At 38.9% G+C, this 23099-nt stretch overlaps 1 protein-coding gene across 4 annotated transcripts; it reads right to left on the reverse strand.

Moving 5' to 3' along the window:
* Positions 1 to 638: 638 nt before the first annotated feature.
* LOC139952748 (jouberin-like) lies at positions 639 to 22709 on the reverse strand. Of its 4 annotated transcripts, none has more exons than XM_071951972.1 (29): positions 22558 to 22709; positions 22063 to 22131; positions 20990 to 21077; positions 20463 to 20526; positions 19702 to 19955; positions 19287 to 19507; positions 18655 to 18883; positions 18328 to 18423; positions 17710 to 17812; positions 17244 to 17339; positions 16960 to 17058; positions 16250 to 16375; positions 15879 to 15946; positions 15658 to 15786; positions 15111 to 15165; positions 14659 to 14943; positions 14097 to 14238; positions 13417 to 13564; positions 12813 to 12946; positions 12354 to 12494; positions 11765 to 11961; positions 9924 to 9944; positions 8957 to 9112; positions 7691 to 7747; positions 5604 to 5732; positions 4758 to 4992; positions 3834 to 3955; positions 3565 to 3650; positions 639 to 3384 (listed from the first exon to the last, which is right to left on the reverse strand). In XM_071951972.1, exons 1-29 carry the CDS (start codon positions 22568 to 22570, stop codon positions 3006 to 3008), a joined length of 3942 nt encoding a protein of 1313 aa, XP_071808073.1. In that variant the 5' UTR covers positions 22571 to 22709; the 3' UTR covers positions 639 to 3005. The 4 variants fall into 4 exon arrangements, with proteins under 4 accessions (XP_071808073.1, XP_071808071.1, XP_071808072.1 ...); XM_071951970.1 differs by having other exon boundaries at positions 7691 to 7771; XM_071951971.1 differs by lacking the exon at positions 9924 to 9944 and having other exon boundaries at positions 7691 to 7771.
* Positions 22710 to 23099: the final 390 nt, after the last annotated feature.

The following is a 23099-nucleotide window of genomic DNA, read 5'->3' on the forward strand; positions in this document are numbered from 1 at the left end:
GTTGGTACATTGAAATTTAATACCAGAAAAATTTATTAGTCACAGATAAATGACAACATGACAACAATCTGTAAGGCAGTGGAAACAATTGTCCCGTTTTTATACTGGTAGGTAATAATACAAAACAGATTAGTAAAAACACGTAGATACAAAAGAAGTGCATCAGTACCTTATCTTTACTTGGCTTATTTTCATGGCTTTGTAAATGTCAAAGTAGACTGTGCATGTCTCGCAAGGAATTCAAACATTTTTGGGACCACTTGGGTCCCCCATTTGTTGCTTTGAGGTGTGAAGGAAACAAACTCTAATGGGACTCAATGTTGGAACACTTGCTAGATTTACAGTCTATTCTGTGTGCCGTAAATTTGTGCATCTTTCAGTTGTGGCCAGCGTTATGGAATTAGGCTTTGTACAGGGTCCAAATTCGTGGCTCTGCTTACCGTCGAATTCTGCGCTTACTTTCACCACACCCCGCTTACTGTGTAAGCACCAAATTTTTACACTAACTGTGTAAGCGAATAATGCCTTGTAACTTGGAGTATGCACACACACAAGCAAAAATTCCTTGTTAACTTGTGAAATAAGCTTGATATAAGCATCAGTTATCTGCTTACGGTAAGCAAAGCCATGAAATTGAGCCCAACTTTACAGGACTACGCAAAAGTACAATGTAGAATTTTCTAGAGAGAAAAAAAGCACACAACTAATTGCACAGTAGTAAAAGATTATCATTTCTTACATAGTCAGTAAGACTTCAGACTCAAATTAAAGGAACACGTTGCCTTGGATCGGACGAGTTGGTCTATGAAAAGCGTTTGAAACCGTTTGTTATGAAATGCATATGGTTAGAAAGATGTTTTAAAAGTAGAATATAATGATCCACACAAGTATCACACAAAATTGCACGGTTTTTATTTTACATCGCGAACTAACACGGTCGGCCATTTATGGGAGTCAAAGTTCTTTCTAACCATAGTGATTTTATAACGAACGGTTATAGGACGCTTTTCAAAGACCAACTCGACCGATCCGAGGCAACCTGTTCCTTTAAACAATGATGTTTTTTATCGTTACCATTCCGGTATACTACCTTTGATAAAGCAACCCTTGTTGGTATCACTTTTCCGACGTAAGGAAAGTAAATAATTTGAACTTTATACAATTTGATTTTTATCCATGTTACCCTTGCACCGATATGTAAAATACACTCGGTACTTTCACAAGTTCTGTGACAATTCAGCTTTGAAAGCAGCTAATTAAGTGCCTTTGATAATAAATTGATACTTTTTAAAATGCAAAAACTTCCTCTTAAAAAAGCAATGTTTTCCCCCAGACATGCCAATGTGTTGACCGTATGCAGAACTTATCAAGTGATTTCTTTTTTACTTTGGAGGCATACTGAATTGGTTATTTTTATTTATTAAGCATTTATTTAAGGCCAGTGTTTTGTACAAAAAAAACCTTTTGCAACATCTTAACTTTGACTTTATTTAGTAGCACACTGCAATAATTAATGCCTTTAACAAAGTTTAAAAATGTGTATAAAATTGTTCATGGTGTATATAATAAAACGTTTCTAATTGACAAAAAATATAGCACAAAAAATTGTGTTTGTTTATTTAGTTGCTGTGTCAAAGTACGAAGTAGATAGTGCCATCAGAACTATTGCGAGAGGAAAAAAGGAATTGTTGACCTTGTGACATCATTTGGAAGGCTAAATATCCTCACTTTCAGGGCAAAAAAAATAAAATAAAAAAATTGCTCAGCAAAAATAGGTTACCAGCCAGAATACCATAGAGTTACTATACTATCGGCTGGTACCCTACTCATTTCTTGCTGAGCAAATTTATCATTGAAAACAAATTAATTTACCATGAAGTTTTACAGGAGGTGGGGCTTTTTATCTAGGTGGGTTCAAGGGAATGGTTGTGTGGATGTACAATCCAATTACATGGAGTATATAAATCGGTGTGAGAATTTAAACCTTGTCCAGAAAAACAAAACCAGTCATTTACACAAGTGAGCCTCAAGTTATTTTTTTCTGCAAACGTTGGGCAAATGTAAGAAAAGGCGAGACATAAAAAATGTCCACAAAACAAAGATATGCCTCAAACCGGGGACTCTCACCGTTTCTACATCCATAACCCTCGGTGAATTAAACTTTGTTAAAATAAAATATATTAAATGATGAAAACAATAAATAAAAAGTACATGATCTTTTAAAAATATTTACAATATTTACACTGCGTTAATCACAAGCTTTTGGTGGTGGCCTTGGTAATAGTTCAACAAATTCTGACGGCTGAGGGAAAATTCTTATAAAAATCGACTAAACCCTAAACCATTTTGAGACCTTCCAAATTTTCAGACCAAATTATTTCAGATAATGGTCCATTCTAAAAAGCAAGATGAATAAATTTCCAGAATACACTTCGCAATTAACTCAAAATTAACACAATAAATACAAAATAAAATCAGAATTTTGTTTTTTAAATAAAATGTTTGATGTTGCAGAATACCATCATGCAAGCTATTAATTAAACCACTTTAATCTTAGGATTTGTACCGTGGAAAAATTCATAGAGCTGCTATTTAAGCAGAAAATACTGCTTAACAAATTTCTGCTAAGAAAATATTAAGACAGAAATTAAGACTTTATTAAGACTTTATATTTTCTCTCTTTCCCCTTTTATTCCTTTCTTTCATTGATCTGCCTTCAATCCTCCTGTCCTCTTGGTCGGAGTCTTTCCATCAACTTCCAAGATGTCCACTGCCCTTGATAAATTTGCAAAACTTCTTTCCTTGAAGACGATTAATTGGACAGAAGTCTAAACTATTTTCTCAGTATGATTTGTCGTCTGTTTCCTCTTTCCCCCGTTGTTATCCTTCGGAAACCTCTCCCCTCCAACCCCTCCTCTTGGGTCTGAGAGTCTTTCCATTGATTTTCGAGATGTTGAACTCCATCACAAATTTGCAAAACTCAAGGCGTTTAATTGGACAGAAGTCTAAACCGTTCTCTCAGTATGATTCGTCTTCTGTTTCCTCTTTCCCCCTTTCTTATCCCTCGGTGATCTTCCTTCTACCCCCTCCTCTTGGTCTAACAGTCTTTCCCTCGAGGACGTCTTGGCAAGGCGTGGAGCTGACCTCGAACCCACCACAGTCTCATCATTTGAGAGCAAACCCTCGGTGCTCTTTGATCGTTTCTTCCGTGGCTTCGGTGGGATCCCTACGTCCGACCCATCAACAGAAGATGGTAGTTTTCGTTGCGCGCTGTTTGACCGTGTTCTCAACCGTCGACGACGAGGCGTGTCCGCTTCGTCAGTGTTTTCGCTCATGTCAAGAGCGAGCTCCCGCGCCAATGGTTTCCTCTTCTTCTTTCTTTGGCTAAATCAAAAGAAATGAGAATATAATGAACAATTGTTGTACAAGATTTACCCATCCACCAAAAGCACTGTTTACTTAGTACTTTCCAGAGTTTCTGGATTCCCCTGGGATAGATTCAAACCCGCGACCAACGCATTGCTTTAAACATCTTCCTCTAGCAGCTTCTACTTTCTTACTGACCTTGTGGCTGGGGTAAGATCCGTCTCACTGTCCTCCGGCGCAGACAAGATCTTAAGTTGACCGCTTTGGCTCACTACTGCTGTCATCTAAGGGAGTAAATAACCATGACAACCATTTAACCACAGGACTCACCAGTGTAGGTCAAATTGATGCGGATACATTTTATTTTATTATTTTATTACTTTAATTATTGTTATTATTAATGGTTTATTAAAAATACTGCAGAACACTAAACACTGACAGGGAGACAATGTCTTTATCCGACTCACCTTCTTTCCTTTCTTTGTCTTGGTCTTCCTTCGTGGTGTGGTGTCACCATCCATCTCATCCACTCCCTCCTCCCACATCTCAGAATAACTTCCTCTATCCTCCGGGTTGTCCTCTTGAAGATCTAAGTCAAGATTTCAAAAGATTAATCAAAATTTTGCCCTTTCAAGTAACTTCCAAAAAACCCAAAGGTCAACTTTCCCTTTCGAAGGCCTCTAAGGTCAAATTCAGTTTATGATTAACAAATTTGCAAATCAAACTTAGCCTAGAATTTATTCCTTTCGCTTCCCTACTCAGGGATGTGATAAGCTGTTGAAAAAAAAAAAAAACCCTTGAACCGTGAGCACAAAGTGTGAAAGCTTGCGAGCGTGAAAGCTCGTTTTAAAAACCCTACTCTTCAAGCTGGGGGCGTTCTACCTTTTTTTATAAATTTGATCTCAATGGGATACTTTTGAACTGTCCTTGCAGTTCTCGCAAATAGTGCTCGCCAGTAGCGCTCAGTACTAGGTGCGCAATACTGAGCATTCATACGTATGCTTGGAGCTGGGGGCGTTCTACCTTTTTTTATAAATTTGATCTCAATGGGATACTTTTGGACTGTCCTTGCAGTTCTCGCAAGAAGTGCTCGCCAGTAGTGCTCAGCACTAGGTGCGCAATACTGAGTATCCGTACGCATGCTCAGAGCAGCAAAAACGGCTGTTATGTCTTCCCCATTATTATAAGCAGAATTTCGTTATTTTATTTATCTATTATTTTTTTTATTTTTTTTATGTTACTTTATTTTATTATTTTTACTTATAAGTGTATTTTTTTCTTATTTATTTATTTGTTTATTTATTTTTTAAATTTTTTTTTTTTTTTTTTTGGGGGGGGGTTAAAAGAAGAATGAAAACTGAAGAATCACATCTGTGCTAATACACTCTTACGTTCTTCAGTGACGTAGTTGGCTGGAAAGTAACCCTGCTGTCCGTTTTCCAGCTGCCCCATCCACCAGTTCTCGTTGTCTTCGTGGAGAACCACGATCCAGTCGCCCTGGCAGAGGTTCAGCTCGTCAGATCGTTGCGAGGTGTAATCGTAGAGCGCCACCACACGCCGGTGGTCGGTAGACTTCTTCTGCGATGCCGGCGGGTTGAACGTGAAGTTGGCCGTGCCACCCTTACTCTATTGGATGGGGGAAATTTCATGACAAAATCAACTTTTTAAATCATTTCCCCAAAAACAATGAGCTATGAACAATTCTAAGTACTAAGTACTACTTAATGCCAGTGTAATACAGATCAAATTGCTCAAAATGGTCAGCTGTACAATTGAGCAGGTTCGAGCGCGCTCGGTGGTTAAATAAAGGTTGACTATTTTTACTCCAACTCAGGCTGGTTGACCATTGGTGACTACTGTGGGCGAACATTTGGTTTCTTGAGTGGTCCCGATAGCCTGTTCCATGCTAACATGTGTAAAGTACAGAGGGGAACCAGTGACTCTTTAGCGGTCAGGCAGAAGGCAATGGAAGTGTTGAAACCCATGGTTGACTAGATTTCCAAACGAGTCTTTCGAGTGAGTTCGTCACTGCGCATGTACATTGAGCACTGTGCTCAGAACACAAATCGACTAAATGTGTGCACTCGAACTTGCTCATTGCTATAGCTAATGTCTAGCCACTAACCAACCAAGCTAGCCCGTTTGGGATATTTAGCAATAATCTTGCTAATTTTCTGACATGTGGGGGGATTGGAAATCAGAAGGTCATGCCTGAAAGGGTGAATTTGTGAACTTACTGCTTGCAGTGCAATACTTGGAGTCGACGCTCTGGGGAAGTAAGCCGTGGGTGGAGTCCAACCCGTCCCATTCATGGACATACCGAGGCTTCGTACTCCCTTTGCCGATCGGGTAGCCAAGAAGGAAATCTAAAACAACATCAAAATATTGTTTGTCATTTATACAAAGAAATAATTAATGGCCAGACATTTTAAGGACTAATTTAGTTGTGTCTGTTTTCTTTTGTTTGTTTTTGGTTTACTGCGCCTTGAGCACCCAGCAGGGTGGATATGGGCGCATTAGAAGTCTTTAATATTATTACTAGCAGAGTCTTTCACAAAGGCTTTTTAAAATTAATTAAATTTTTTATCAAAACAACTTTCTGCTAGAAATGAGCATAACAGTCACAATATGTACACGTGACATATGGTAGTTTGACTTGTAACCTTATTCTGGTAAGCACCATTTTGTCGCGCTTAGCAACTTTATCTGCTGAAGCAGCTCTATGAAATTGGGCCCAATCTGGAGCAGTCCTTAGTTCATGTCCTTATTAATGATGAACTTTAAGAGCTGTGTGTATATCACCACAATGATGCAACTTTTCTTTTTATGTGGATCAAAAAGAAAACATGATGATGGCAAAATCAGAAAATGGTGGTTGAAGAAAATTCATAATAAAGTAGTAGAAAACATAATATTAATTACACTTCATGATGTATGCAAAGAATTGTTAGAAGAAAAAAAATTCTTTAGTAGATGAAAGTTAGTTACAAATACAGATGCATAAGGCACAACACCAATGTTATTTTTTAATACTGTGACTCTTTCTTAATCATATTCTTCTACAGTTCAGTTTAATAAATGTGTGCATTGCAGGTGGATTTGTTAGTCACTGCATCCTACCATGCCTTATATATGGCAGAGAGGGTGGTCCCCCCACAATGTTAAGCTTGGTTCATACTTCCTGCAAATGAGATACAAATAATGACGTCACAAATTTGCAACAAATAATTCGCAGGGGTTGAGTTGTGCTCAACCCTCTTGTGAATATCGCAACGAAAATAGAGTTGTGACGTCAAAGTCACGGCAAAGTCGCATCGCATTTGCTGGAAGTATGAACCAGGCTTTAGTGTACCGCAAAGTACTCTTTTCCTCTAAAGAGTTCCCCAGGTTCCTAGAGCACCATAAAGACACAATAGAAGAGAGGGGGGGGGGTACAACATGCCACATAAATGCTGTACATGTATCTTAAAAAACAAAGCTCAGAAGAAACACAATAAAGGTGGTTGGGAAATTTCACCCACTTTGATTATAAATGAATAACAAAAGAAGTGGAGTTAATGAAGTGAACCGAGGTTTCAAAAGTTGACTGGGTATACAGCACCGTGGCCACCGAAAATCAAACAAAATCTAGAACTCAACAAGTTGGGCTGAGGCTGAATTGGCGGCTACAGGTAGGGCTAGAGCTGGATCGCCGGGTCTTCTTGGGACCAGCCGTATTTGTTACCATGGGTCCACCTTGGAGTTATGGCCGATGGTCCCTCATCTCAAGTAATATTGTTTTTCTTTTAAAGTTTGGAGATTGCACTCTACTTACAAACATTGTTTGTATAGACCAAATAACTTACTACAAAAACAGTGACTATTGTACCACTCAGGATCTTTCTGGCAGACAAGACACTACAATGGTCATATTGAATGAGTAACATTTTGTGGTATAATTTCCACATAAGTTCAAGAGTTACGAAAAGTAACAGCAGAGCAAGTTTTGAGATGTGCCGACTTTCTTCATGTCAAAAGTTGATAAAAAGTAGTTACTTGATTAGTAGGAAAAAACAAAGATGTGCCGACTTTCTTCATGTCAAAAGTTGATAAAAAGTAGTTACTTGATTGGTAGGAAAAAAAACAAAAACAAACCCAAAACCCCAATAACAACAAAACACCCCGTCATTAGTCAAAGTTTAGTTGTAACCGCCAATTCAGCTACAATCTTAGGCTGTTTATGGATGAAGGGGTGGGTGGTTAGGTGTAACAAATTGTCACTGCGAAGGTTAGTCACACAACGAAGGTTTGATGCCTGCTCTCTGGCTCAGCACTGAATACATACCACGCCGGGGGATTCAAGTTGGGCAGGGGTCGGTGTGGGCATCTGTGGGCCCTGGGGCTGGTTCGGAAACGAAACGTTCAGCTACAAATTGTACACACACACATATACATACCGGCAAGCAAAATTCAATTAGTGTCAGAGATTTGTACTTCTTAAAAATGTGCAATCCCCTCTTAAAACATACATGTGAGGGCCATGTCACACGAGTCAATTTACAGGCAACCAGTTCCAGGCAATTGCCAAGAAGAAAAGGCAGTCACATTTGGATTGTTAAATTTTGTTCTTGGGGATTGTAAGACTGTTTGAAAAAGTATCCATGTGCTGCCTAAAAGCCTGGTTCTTACTTCCTGCGAATGCAATATGAATTTTGACGTCACAAATTCGCAATGAATAATTCGCGTCAGTTGACTTGTGTCAACTCCCGCTGCAAAAACAGTCCTGTGACGTTGTATTGTTGTAAAAGTTGTATTGTATTCGTAAGAAGTATGAACCGGGCTTTCAGTGGTCCTGTTGCAAGCACTGAAGTTGGTTGCCTCCAAGTTGCCTGCGGCCGATTTCACGAAACGCTAGGATTAATTTTAACTCGAGTTAGGATGGGTAACCTGTCCTAACTTGGGATGGGTTCAATTCGTCCTACGTATTTGGATACGGAACTGAACCCGTCGTAAGTCCTAAGATTAATCCTAAGTTAGGAAGAGTTTGGTGAAATCGACGGCTGGAAAATTTGGCTAGTGCAACAATGCCTTAACATTACGACAATCTCATGCGGATTCCTTGCTTTGTTTTGGGTCAAACTACAAGCGTAACGTACTTTTATGAACAATATTCATGTCAGTAGTAATTAATGAACAATCATGCCTTGAACAAGCACGCATCTGGAACTCTCTACCACTCTTAATCTTAGATCTTGTCTTTGTACCACAACATTCAAATCTCTTCTCAAAATTTATCTTATGTCACAGGTTTTCAAGTTTGTTGTGGATTTTATTATTGTTTTTTTATACTGCGCATTGAACACCAAACAGGTTGGATATGTGCGCATTACAAGTCTTTCTAATATTATTTACAAGGGCAAATTTACTGGAGCAGGACTGAAACTTGCAACCTCCAGGTTAAAGTGCTATCTAGCAGTCTCCCTTTTTTGTCAATATCTTTAATCTTTTTGTAATAAATCTTTTGCATTTTGCTTCTATTGTAAAGCTTGTTGAGGAATCTGTGTTTTTAAAATCCTGTTTATTATTATTTACAACAACAAACCTAACTCACCTGTTTTTTGTACTGGGTTGTATCAAATGTCGATCCCCAAGTGCTTATTGTTGGCTGATGCATAGGAGTGGTTCCCCCTGGTGTGAATGCAAACGAGCTACCAAGCATGGTTTCCTGCTGTTGTTGATAGGGGGTACCCTGCCTATCTTGTTTGTCCTGTTACAAAAAAGGGAAGTTAATTCTTTAATGTATACTCGAGAATTTAAAGATCATTGTACAAAGAGAATAAAATACTTATTCCTAGAAAACAGTATTATTATTTCCATCTATGCATTAATAAAATCAAATAAATCCAGAACTTTTTAACGAGATCTTCATATGTCATGTTTAATTGAGTGATGGCAAAACAAGACAAATTAAATTTCAATAATTTTGTTTTCTTGAATGACAAGGAATTATGTGTGTTATAAAAAACAAACATTGAATGCATTTTGTTTGTGCATTGTCGCAGAATACAATCAAATGGCGAAATCTGGCTTTTCAATTTCACACACAAGGTTAAAAGGAAGGAACAGACCAGATTTCAGCGAGTGATTAAAACAGGGATGTGATTGGCTGTTGAAAAAAAACCTGAACTATTAGTGCAAAACTTTTGAGCATGAAAGCTCAAAGAGTGTGAAGCCTGCTTTCATACATTTATCTTTGGTTTTGACAGCCCTACTCTGCAATATGGGGTGTTCAATATGGCTTTATCTACATTTTCTTACCAAATTGATCTCAGTTACAGTTATGACTAAGATCAATTTGGTAAGAAAATATAGATAAAACCATATAGAATACCCCATATTGCAAAGTAGCTCTGAAGTTGATCTTAACTATTAGTAAAAAAAAAACAAAAAAAAACAAAAAAAAAATTACCTGGATTTTGGAGATGGAGAAATTACATCCCTTTTATAATTCTGCGACATTGCACTTACACGCATCCAATAGTTGCTTATATAGGAATACATTATGGAGACCAGGTTACCTTAGCCAGCTGTTTCAGAGCCTGTGGTCGTGCGGGGAATCCGAGTGCAATAGCAAAATAATCGCCAGAGCAAAGAACATCACGATGGACCAGCAACAAGAAGCCATGCAACATAACAATAAAATAGCAGAGGGATTTGAAACAATGCAAGACAGAAAAAAATCATGCAATGAATATTTAGTGATAAACACCATGTACCTCTGAACCTGACGACCTGTAACTCAAAATCATTTTTTTTTCTAATTTGGGGTTGAACAAAGAAAAAAATTAGCGGTATTTGAACCAACAACCTCGGGGTCAATGTACTGGCACTGTACCAACTGAGGGTGCGTTCGGTTACATGTAGCTTCCCTGGGACGACCTTGCGGTGCTCACTCAGGTGAGCCCCTGACAAGAGCTAATCGTAAGATCATACTCGCCCTCTCGAGGTGACGTTGTTTACCTGGGGCCAGCCCCCAAGTGACCCAGCATCATAACAAAGGACGAAAAAACATTATACACCATTGAACTTCAACCACACTGCTACCACATTGATCAAGTTCCCTGCTTGCAATAGCAGTAATGACTGGTGATTCCCATAATACCAAAAAGGGATCTGACCATGTTTAATCTTTCCAGCCATTAGTTGGTGACATTGAAAGACAGAATAAAGATTGCTACCACTGTGATAGAGGTCGTTTTGCGGGGAGGTGCAAAACAAACCCCCCCCCCCCAAAAAGAAAAACCAAAAAAACAAAAAAACGAAGACATAGTTTATATCACCTAGTAACATACAAAAGCTACATGGCAACATGAATGCAAACTGCAAAACAAATGAAACAACATACATGAATATTAATTATTGTTCAATCAAATAATGACATCAACTGATTACACAAGAACATGATCTGAAAAAGATGTCTACAAAAGAATTTAGTTTGCAAAATAACCTGAACATCCGACGTTACACTTTGAGGCTCGTGAATTACTCCAGAGTCAATCCCTGTCCAATTGCACCTTTGACGTTACATTCAATTCAAATTCAATTCAAATTCAGTTCACAGTACAATCCTCATACATGTGTAAACATATAAAACAACATTACATACATGTACATGTACATACAAACATTACTCATGCTGCATGCGGACTACGAAAGTGCAGCTAAATAAAATCAGCTCAGACCAAACAAAACACATTATCACTGCACAATTACCAATGAAATCACTGGGTCTGCAAAATCAGCGCCTGTCTTTATTCTTGCAGATAAAGACAAGTAAGGGTGAGCGACTAGTGAAATTTACTACTCGACTAGTTGCGCTTCAAATAGTTGCGACTTCGACACTAGTAAGACTAATTTTAAATTCCAAAGATGTATTGTGGCATATTGTTTGCCGCAGGTGCAATATAGTAAAATTTGTGCTGAAAGGATTGTGTCACTGACTGTGTTTTGTAAGTAAACTATGTCGTCATGAATAGTCTTGAGCGACACAATTGGTTCACCAAGCAGGAAGTCGCAACTATTTTTTGTAGTAGTCCTGGCAGCACAATAGACCGATCCAGTAGGCTCCGCCCACAACGCACGTGTGAGCAAGAACACGTGGGGCTCTCCAATGCCTTCTGCACAACTCTGCCACGCGCGCCAAGATACGCGCACGCATGTCGGACCTTATTTGTCGGACCGTTGTTGCGCTGTGATTGGTCAATACGCAATGGGGCGGAGCTTAATGGATCGGTCTATTAAGCGAGTAGCTGTGCAACACGGTAGTCTTGACTCGACTAAGGAAACAATAGTCCCGGCTTCGACACTAGTCAACCAGGCTTAAAGACAGGGGCACAGTCTACCCAAATCTAAGTCCTACCATGACAGTTGCTAGCTTTGCCTTGACCCTCTCCATCCTTAGGGTCTTGCTGGTGTCCAGTTCCTCTTTCAGTTCTCTCTTGGCCTCCAGAAGACCCAAGAGTGACTTTTCTGATTTAGCAGTGCCGGCGAGGAGTTCTTGTTTGTCTTTAGCATCAACAGTTGTCGTCGTCTTAAGTCCGACATCCAATTGGGCAACTAGTGATCAATGGTAAACATGAATTTTTTATTAAAGATTGTAGACACAAAATTGTTTATGAAGGACAGAGTAAGTAAAAAGTTGAATGGCAAGTCAACCAAATTCTCCAGTTTCTTTTCCATTTTGAAAAAAAAAATTAAAAAAAAATTGGTCCACTTGTGTCTTTTAAGCAAAAACTTAACCATTATTGCAACATCCTTCCGATGGGACGTAATGCCACAAGTCCCGTGTGTTGTGTAATGAACGTAAAATAACCCAGTGCACTTATCAAAAATAGAAGGGGTTCGTCCCGGTGTGCACCACAGCACCTTGTAAACCATTACATGGTGCTATGTGAAGGACATACAGAAAATAAAGGCTGTTGAATTTCCAGAGGGGTTTTATGACCTACCTTTTACATCATAAACATAGACCTGTATGGGATGTCCCTCCCCCCGGGAGCAGAACGCTACCATGTGCTCATGAGGATGGTAGTCAACGTCAGTAACAGGAAACTTGTAACCAAGACTGGAGTATACTGCTATTTGGTCACCTGTAGAAAGGATTGAGCAAATATAAATCATAAAATGAAGTCTTTATAATTGATTTGTTTTTATGATTGATAAAGCCGTCTTTGGCTTTAAAGGTACTGGCCACTATCTTGCGAGTGCGAAATGTTTCGCATGCCCTACACTGCAATCTGGGGTGTTCCAAATCGTTCTATCTTCATTTTCACTATGAATTTGATCTTAGTAAAAAATGGAAAAAAAAAAAAAAAAAAAAAAATGTTGGGTTTGAAATAAAAATAAAAAGCAGATTTCCGTTTAAAAATGTAGAAATCACATCCATGATAATAAGAATCCAGACTGACCAGTGTCGGTGTTCCAAACATAAGCCTGGCAATCCTCACTGCCTGATACAACAAAGGATCCGCACTCAGTCATCGTACTGCGGATGTGCTCACGGAAATTTAAAGCACCAAGATAGCGCTGCATAATGGTGTACCTGAAAAAAAAATAGAAAAATAACATCAAATAAAATTTGCTTCCTTTCTTCTAAACTTCTTACAAACAGACAAAAGATCGATGTTGTAGGAAAAAAAAAAACAGTGTTGATAATGTTGTTAACATTGTGAGAAACGGCTCCGTTTGAAGTATTGTAGTTTTTGGTAATTTCTCACTCAAATATTTTAATATAATAAAAGACTTCAGGCCTGAAGCCTTTTGTAGCTCCATCTGAAAACGCACACATTTGTGCAAACTAATGGTGTTTCTTTCAATATTTGAGTGAGAAATTACCTCTTTCTCAAAAACTATGTTACTTCAGAGGGAGCCATTGCTCGTTACCAAGTAAGTTTTTATGCCGACAATTATTTTGAGTAATTACCGAAAGTGTCCAGTGCCTTTAAAGGTTTTAAGGAAATGAACGCAATGACCTGGACTTGACCCCACAATGACCTCAGGGTCATAACTTACAATCTGAGGTCGATCATTCTGAGGTTGTTGTCTCGTCCGTGGATGAGAAGACGTCTTCCACTAGGGTGGACCTTGAGGCTGTTAATGGTCACTCCCTCCAGCTCCTTCTCTTTGATCAACTTCTCTAGTGACCACTGGTCTGGAGAACCTGAGAAGGGCAAGATTTAAGATTAAAATAATAATAATGATAATAACAATGATGAGGTCATAATGACATTCATTAATACCAGATAGGATTGAAATACTAACCAGTCCACGACCAATTCATTTAAATATAAACGTTGAACTGACACTACAACCAATTTCATAAAGCCTGTAAGCACAAAAACTTGATTAGGACAAACAACTTTTTGCTTCGTAAAAATAGGTTGCCATCCATAGAGTTACCATTGCTTCGACTGGTGTCACAGTCATTTCTTGCTTAGCCTAGAATATTGCTTAGCAACATTTTTCTGCTCAAAAGGTTGATGCCATGGTTCTGCTCACTGCAAAGTTCTGCACTTATGTTCACCATTCTCTGCTAAAAAAGTGTGTAAGCAATGAATGCGAAGTAAGATGAAGCAAGCATGAGCACAAGCTAACATTCCTTGCTAAGCATGCTTCTCTGTAAGTGCCTTTTGGGTTCCAGTAAGCAGAGGCAAATGACTGGGCAAGGGTCATTTTCACAGGGCGTATCTTACCTGAGGTCGCAGCCTTCACCATGACCGATGCATTCCATTTGATGATGACTCCCGTACTATCGCCAGAGTACATAGCTTTGCCATCCCGGGAGAAGCACAAACAGTTGACGAACCCTTTGTGACCATCAAGTTCTTGGAGTAGCTTCACAGGAGGAAACAAAAAATGATTATGATTTGATTTTTTCCCAACACAAGATGATAATTTTTGGTTAATTTGTTTTCTCTGTATGTCTGTTTAGCATGTCTTCTTGTTTGCCTGCTTTTGTGCTTGCTTTATAAAACTTATTTGTAGGTGTGTTTGCTCGTTTGCTGTTTTTCATTTGTTTGTTTGCTGACTGCATGCTCTGTTGTAATTGATCAAGTGCTTGTTGGTAAATTTGTGTTTGTTTGTTTGGGGTGTTATGACAAAGGACTTGTGGAAGAAACATCTGTTGGATGACAGACGTTTTGTCACAATTTTGAACTTTCTCCATGACTATAAGTTAGGATGCTTTTAATGTCTGAAGATTCAAAAATAAAAAAGGGCAATGCCAACTTCCTAATTTTCTTTGAATTTGTTTACCTCTCCAGTTTGGGCGTCATTCTTGGTGTTCCAAACTCTAAGCACGTGATCATAGCCTCCACTAACCACCAGATGATCGGCCTGAGGATGAAACTTAGCCGTGTAGACAAACGCCGGGTGAGGGAACACCTTCTCCGCGGCACTGTCCGGGGTGTCCAGATTCCAGATACGGGCTGTGCCGTCCGAAGAAGCGGAGAGGACGACGTTATCGTTGGCCCCCCAACAGAGGTCATAGATAAGGCTGTAGTGACCGGGGAATTTGCATTTGAACCTTCCGGATGGAATCTGTGTATGAGAATGAGTTGTTAATTTTACTTTTATTATTATTTTATTCTGCGTTAAAACCTGCACTCTGATGACTTAATCACAATAACTTGAATTTGATGCTCTAAACCACTCAGTCATGACCCCCTACAAATGAGCCGCACTAATTTGTAAGATTTAGTACTCACCTCATACACTATGATCGGGTATCCCTCCCTGTCCTTGCATCCACACGCTAGAAATCTAGAATCAAATTTAGGAAAGCAAAAACAAAAATTAATAGTGCATTTATAAGAAATGAAACCAATAATGATTAATGTTCTGCACTCACACACATGGCAGCCCAGTGAGGGTTAACAGGGATGTGATAGGCTGTTGGGGAAAAAAACAACTGAAGTTGTATGAGTGCAAAGGGCAAAAGCATGCAAGCTTGAAAACTTGGGAGCATGAAGCCCAATATTGACATCTGTCTTTAGTTTAAAAAGCCCTACACTGCAATCTGGGACGTTATTATGTTTTTTTATCTCAATTTCTTTTAGAAATTAGAAATTGAAGGAGAAATGGACCTCCTAGGGACCCCCCCCCCCCTAAAAAACAAAACCCCACAAAACCCCACCTCAAAAAAACAGAACTTCATTTTAAAATGAAGGAACCACATCCATGAAAAAAGAGAAAAAAAAAAAGAAGGGTTTTTGTATAAAAACGGAGAACTCTCATCCCTGGAAAACTTCTCACCTTCCGGAGGGAGAAAACTTGATGACTAAGCAGCCTTTCTTATCACCAGCTAGAGTCAGACTTAGCTTGTTTGGAATGCGACACATCTGACCCTGAAGGCGAGACCAGTTTGTTGGCGCTTTCTTCTTACTAAAAATGAGAATGAAAAATATGCCATGATTTGAAAGGAAATTTCTACAGGTTAGTTAACTGTAAAACATATCTATATTTATACAGCTTACCCAATGCCTTGCTTATTCCCCCAGTTGATGGACTGTTTCAGCTCATTATACGTCATTTTACCTTGCTCCTGCAAAGAAAATAAAATATGAATTGAATCTTTCAAGCATTCAGTGTATAAATTTCATTAAAAACTCATTAAATATTTAAAAAATTAAATTTTGAGTTGGTGGGTGGGTATAACCAATTTTGACTAAAAAATAACACACAACTTTTTTACAATTTCCCATTCTGATTGGCCCTTACATTGTGTTACAATTTCAGGGGATTAACAGACTCTTTTCACAACTGAAAATGGGGAAAATTCCTATGAAGGTAAAAGGAGCCGAGTGAACAGCGGACAAAATTGCGTCGATCCCAGCTTTGTTTTTACCTCCTGAGTTGCAAAGAGAGAGCGGACGGCTGGCTGAACCTGGTCTGGTGTCTTGACTGCTTTGACTGTTATGTAGAGTGTGGAGGGATAAGGGTGCCGTGTTGTGTTCATCCACCACTGGTAGACCTTAAGGAAATTAGATTTTAAAAGAACTCAATTATAATCCAGTGCCAGTATTTTTTATCTTAGAACTGGAAATTTGAATACATATCTTTTTTATGTTACCACATAGTACGACATTACTATAGTACAACATTACTTGGGAGTCACCGAACTTCTAAGAGGATCTGGGGTCGATTTCACAAAGAGTTAGGACTAGTCTTATCTCGAGTTAGGACGAGTTACTCGTCCTAACTTAGGATAACCCCTGGAGATGTAGATTCCAAGGAGCCTCTAAGAATGATATACTCAGTGCTGGAAAAGTAGATAATTTTTGGAGCCCTCACGGCACGGCAAGTTGTTTCCAATGGCACCAAAAACTGAAAACGGCTGATCAGCTGAAAAGTTGAATTTCTGTTTTTGAAATGAAGTGCTTTACACACAACATAACTTTCAAACAGATTTTTACTTTTATTAAAGACTGGTTCATACTAAACATGCAAGAGAATTAGAAGTTTTTCAATTGTGACTCAAGAAAATTCATTTCGCTTTTGCAATTCGCGTGAAGTATGAACCGTGCTCTAGTGAAGTATTTGATAATTAGTTCTTACATCTAGCTGTCCAGGCTTAGCCTTGTAGCTGAACGGCGGATGGAACAACTGTAAGCGGACTTTCTTGTCTGTGTTCGGAGTCCCATTGGCACCAACAACCTAAAAGAAGAAACAATACATTGTCTATATCACTATACATCTTAGACATCTGGGCCTAATTTCATGGAGCACGAATTCCATGAAAATCAACTCTTGGAAGTAGACCATAACATTATCTACCTAGCAAGTACAAATACAAATGTCTTTACCGCGAAACCTAACTATAAACTGAATTCTTCCTGTACCTTCAGGAAACCCCAAGCAATCCTGTGCCATCCACCTTCTCCTTTTAAGGCCTTGGTTTTGGTCGCAGCAACATTCATACTAACGAAATCGAGGAGCTGAAAAGCAAGACAAGATAAAAAAGATGGTTTAAATTAAGAATTCTTCGCTCTAATATATTTGCCTCTATTTACAACGTGTACTGTTAAAGTTACTTAACTATTCATTGATTTTCTAATTACTTTGTAATTTACGATTTTAACTTTGATTGTTTACACACTGGGCAATTAGGGATAGCAGTTGTAAAACCGATAAGGCTACATCATCATCATCATGTCGCTCGCTGGCTGGATCCCCGGGCGACATCTCCAATCTTTCCTGTCATTTATGTAAGCAGCCAACTCTGATGTAGTCTCTGCCCCAGCATCTCTCCTCAGGACACTGAGGAGAGATCTTAATAATTAAGTAAATAATAAATGCAGAACATACCTCAAAGAAGACGATGACTTTGGGATAAGTTTCCTCGGTCTGAATGAGGTAGAGATAACTTTCGTTGAAGATGACCTGCTCATTCCAGCAAGGTATCATGGATCTGAAAACAAACAGTCGAGCAAAACATCATGTTAAGGGTTTGACCTTCTGAAAAAAGGAAGGGATGGCCTTGTTTTCTGTTCAAAATGGTCGCTCAACACAAAAAAAACAAATAAAAAAAAAACGGTCTGGCTTTTTTTAAAGATGGTTCCAAGCTTTATTGTCGATAGTTTTTTCGGTGTGCTGTAGTCGGTGAATACAATTTTGTTTGAGTGTGTTGATGCATTGACCACATGATATCAAACTATAAACGTACACTGATAAACACAGTGGATACAATATTATTTTTCTAGTAATTCACTTCAGCCACAAGAGGGCTACAATGATGGGTGACTGGGCCATATCCAAATTGCCAGCGATGGCTACAGCTGTTGCTAAGAGTGTTGTTAAGGATGTCCTATACTTTCAACAAATGATGATGCCACAATCCAGCCGTAGCCGTAGCAATTTGGTCAGAGTAAACATGGTGGGAAAGTATCTCTAAAAGTCCTTGAGTATTTACTTCATGTTACTTACTTTCTTTTCTTGAAGTCAAATGGTTGAGTTAGTACTGGCAAGATATAATCAACTTTGGCATTCTGGTTCTCGTAGTAAGACGTCACGGCTCTGTCCCTGTATGTCACAAATAAACAAAAAGTTTGCTGAAACTTGTCTTGAAATATATATATGATTCAATTAAACAAATATTGTTTTTACGCACAAAGAACGGCTATCATCCAATGATTTGCCTCCTTCGGCCTCAGTGAGGGCGCTCTTCGGCCTCAGTGAGGGCGCTTTTGATCCCGTGGCATCATACGAAGGGGTCTATACTTCATGCTCCACTGAGTTTTTATCCACACTTACAATTTGGATTTCTTGACGTAAGTTCCCGTGTCCGAGTCAATAATATGAACCCTGACCAGAGGGTGGGCGATGTAGAGGTCAGTCTTGAGCCGGTCACTCCGGTGAACGGTCACTCCGAACACCCGACCGTCGTCTTGAATCGGCTTCTTCTGTTTCTTCTTTTTCTTCTTTTTGGTCCCTTCGGCATCTTCGTTGGCCTCTTCACCTTCCAGATTGTCGTCATCGGAAGCTAAAGATATAAATTTTTAATTTTTAATGCCCTTAATTATGCTTTACAACAGAAAATGTGTTATTTCTTTAAAAACTCAAGTTTTGCTGATAGAGTTTTTAGGTAGATAACACGGGTTACCATCTTGGGGATTCAGGTTGGCTATGGGCCCGGGATTGAGCCTTAGACGAAGATTGTGGCTTTTGTTCCCTAAGTGTTAGTGTGATGTTTCCATGAAAACTTTGATTAATGCTCTAAAAACTAATGTAAAATTGGAAAATACATTTTGTGAAAAAAACCTGAGGCAAAGAAACAAATCTTACATATTTTACATTTGTGGCTAATAATAGACTGGCGCAGTCAATAAAAAAGATATCCGCTTAAAAGCAGAGAGTTCAAAGGCCTGAACTGAATAAAAACTTACCCTTCTTTTTCTTCTTCTTCCCTTTTATCGTCTTCCCTGCTCCTCCTCCTACATCCTCATCTCCCGTCTCTTTCCCTGGTTCCCTGCCATCCATCTCATCTTCTGTTCTACTCTGTACATTTTCTTCATTCTCTTTGTCGTCCTCCTGCTTGGGTACCGACTTCTTGCGCCTCCTGACTTTCTTGGGGGTGTCTTCCAATTCTTGCATTGTTAACGGACCACTGAGAAATTAGGGGAAAAACAAATACTATTAAAGAATAGAAAATGCTATCCAAAAATCACTTTATTCAAAATGTTTTCCTACTTTACAGGAGTTTAAAGAAAAGTAAAGGAAAGGGCTACATCTTCAGACAGGGCTTGAATTTTAAAAATCTGAGCCCTGTCAGATACAACAATTTCAGGACGACCATCTCACCTGTCGATAATTGACGTCGTCTCAGATTTCTTCTTCTTTTTTGTCCTCTTTGGAGTTTCTCTCTCAACGTCTTTTCCTTCATCGTCGATAAACCCTCTGTTCTCGACCCCTTTTTTTGGAGGGAGTTTCCTCCTCCGCTCGTTGGTCATATTCTTGTCGAATCTTGGGCTGTCACTGCCGTCGTAGGTGTTGTTAAGGATGGACTGGTCCTCGGTGTCTTTCCGGAGATTAGCACCTTGTTTTAAAGATTCAAGCTGCGAGACAACGACAAAACAAAATGATAAGAAGGTTGTGAAGATTTCTCTGAACATACTGAATGAATAAAGTTTAAGCAAGACGGATGTTGTGATAAAAAAAGATAAGTTTAGCATGGATACAATGACCCAAACAAACTGATGAAAAATTGAGAAAATTATTTGGATACATCAACAGGATGAAGAGTTGAGAACTAGGCTTGAACTTCGCTCTTGAAGGGGCAGAGCAATTTCCCTCTGCTAAGGGCACTTCTATGAGGAAAATGTAAGATTGTATTGGAACCTTGCAGAGGGCACCACACCAAAAGCACAGGGCACCGCAGCATTTGCTGTGGGTGCCGTGGGTTATTTCAAGGCCTGTGAAAAATGAGCAATATGGAATTTAAGAAGAAATATTCTTGATTTGGGCTGGGGCGGGGACTGAAGGAGTGTTGAGCTAGATGCAGGGAGAAAATGGCGAGATGCAAGGAAAGGAGCCAGGACTCATCTACAAGTAAAATTTCTTACCACAGCATCTGCTGTTTGGCTTCTGGCTTTCTTGCTCTTTTTCTTCCCAGATTTGTTCTTTTCCCTAAAATCAAAAAACAACAAAACAGTTTAGAACTTCAAATATATCAATTTACATATCTATCAGTCCTCAAAAAAAATATATTGATAAATAAAAGCAACAAAAAGACAAACCAGATAAAGATGTATTGTCAATTAACGTTTTAGAGTTTTGAAACTCTAATAAATTCTTTGGCTTATAAGATAATATTGCAGGTCTGAATTTAAACTTTAAGAGGGCGAGGCCATTTTTATTTTGCAAAGGGCACTTCCATTTGACTTTTGTTTAAAGTTTATGGGAAACTTTAAAGGGGCATCAAGGCCAAGATCAGGGGCAACAGAGGTCATAGACTTTGTTGCCCCTGTGTAGTTTCAGGCCTGATATTGATAATTATAAGTTTTAAAGAAAGTAGCTACCACCACAAAGTAAAATGAGTAGGGCCTTCAGAAATTGTTTTTGTTTTAGGAAGTGTTCATAAATGTCTCACTCTGTTGTTTGTTGCATCGCAGCCAGAAGTAGTTTGTCTAAACTGGCTTTGCTTGGATCTTCGGTGGAGTTGTGGCCCGACTGGGGAGCTGTAAATAAAAACACGTTTTAAAGGCAGTGGACACTATTGGTAATTACTCAAAATAATTATTAGCATAAAACCTTTCTTGGTGACCAGTAATGGGGAGAGGTTGATGGTATAAAACATTGTGAGAAATAGCTCCCTCTGAAGTGCCATAGTTTTCGAGAGAGAAGTAAATTTCCACGAATTTGATTTCAAGACCTCAAGTTTAGAACTTCGTGTGACAAGGGTATTTTTTCTTTCATTATTATCTCGGAAGTTCGATGACCGATTGAGCTCAAATTTTCACAGGTTTGTTATTTTATGCATATGTTGAGATACAACAAGTGAGAAGACTGGTCTTTGACAATTACCAATAGTGTCCACTGCCTTTAAATATTCAATATGTTAACTTTGCATTGGGATAATATTGTGATTGTATATTTGGTTTGTGGTAGTGTATATCTACTTCCTAGGTGGACTATGCTCTTTTGAGAACTTGTCTTGCTCTTTTATTCGAATTGGGGAGACTTCTCTGTTCTCAGTTTTAAAAACTATCCTGGGCCCAATTTCATAGCGCTGCTTAGCGGCTGATTTTGTGCTTACTGTGCAATTTATATTTCATAGCGCTGCTAATCGTAAGCACACGAAAAGGCATGCTAACCTTCCGGTGCTTACCGCACGAAAATAAATGACGTCACAATGCCAATCCACGGTAAACATGCAATATGGCCGCCCAATTTTTCTGCTAACCTGTGAAATTCGCTAAGGCTTAAGCAAATTTTTCTGCTACAGTAAGCACAAAATTTGCTTACCGTTAAGCAGCGCTATGAAACTGGGCCCTGGTTATAAACTACTACCTGGGCTGAATGTAGGATCCATGGTTCTTTCTTAATAATCACAACTACAGAAACTTTTACTTTGGCTGCACATATTATAGGGACAGTCATTTTAAATAATTTGATTGAAGATGATATGGGGAAGCATTTCTATGTAATCTTTGAGACACTTACAAAAAGGTCTGTCATCATCATCTTCTTCTTCAGTTTTCGTCGACTTCCGGATCTTCTTTTTTACCTTTCCTGTATTTTGTTTAAACATTGGTACAGTTTAATTGTTTATTCAAGAAAATAATCAAGATTTTTAATCTTTATATTTCTGTATCCTGCCGGGCAACATCTTTCTTTGGTTCACTCATTTTATCGGTTGAGGTTTGAGGAATGAGATAAATCAACTACTCATCATTTTCATACTCATTGACATTAATTATAATAATCACGTGTCAAGGGTTGTCTTGACATTATAATGAATGAAAAAGTGTTTGCAGACATGCGACAATTTTCCGAAAACAAAACGCAACCCTCTTCCTAAATTCTAATTTTACCAATTAAATGAGCCACTAAACAATTCGCCCCACACAACCTGTACTGCGTTCGGGGCGACCACAGCTGCATTCTTCTTCTTTTTATTCAAAAATCAGCCAAAAACAAACAAAACGTTAATCTTACCTTTCGTAGCCATCGTTATTTCATCTGATGCTTGACATAATTCTCATTATTTACTTTGAAGTCAATAAATCTGTCTCTAGCGAGTTAAAACTGAATCAAAATGACTGATCATTAATTTCCAAACATTCCAACCGTTCCCTTTTGTTTACGAACACGATGGTGATTTTTAACTGCTGTTTTAGCCTTTTGTCAAGGCTGCATCTGCCTCTCGCGTGTGTGTTCTCCCGTTCCAGTCGCTTGGGATCGCGGCTCTCTAAACCACGAAGGCCTTGACAAAAGGCTACTGCTGTGTGTGAACGAATTAACGGCTGACGTGCGAATCAAAGTGAGCCCGCTGTCAAAACACCAAATTGGGGTTGAAAACCAAACATGGAATACCGCACAAGACCGTCGCTCAATATCAGTGGCATGCAATTACGTCCTCTATGCAATACTATCCGGAGGACATTATTGCATATGCAATAATGTCCGCAAGACAGTTTTGCATATGCAATCGTGTCTGCCCGGACGCTGCTGCATAATGCAATTGTGTCCGCCCGGAC

Source organism: Asterias amurensis, chromosome 20 (genome assembly GCF_032118995.1).
Source record: "Asterias amurensis chromosome 20, ASM3211899v1".
NCBI lineage: Eukaryota > Metazoa > Echinodermata > Asteroidea > Forcipulatida > Asteriidae > Asterias > Asterias amurensis.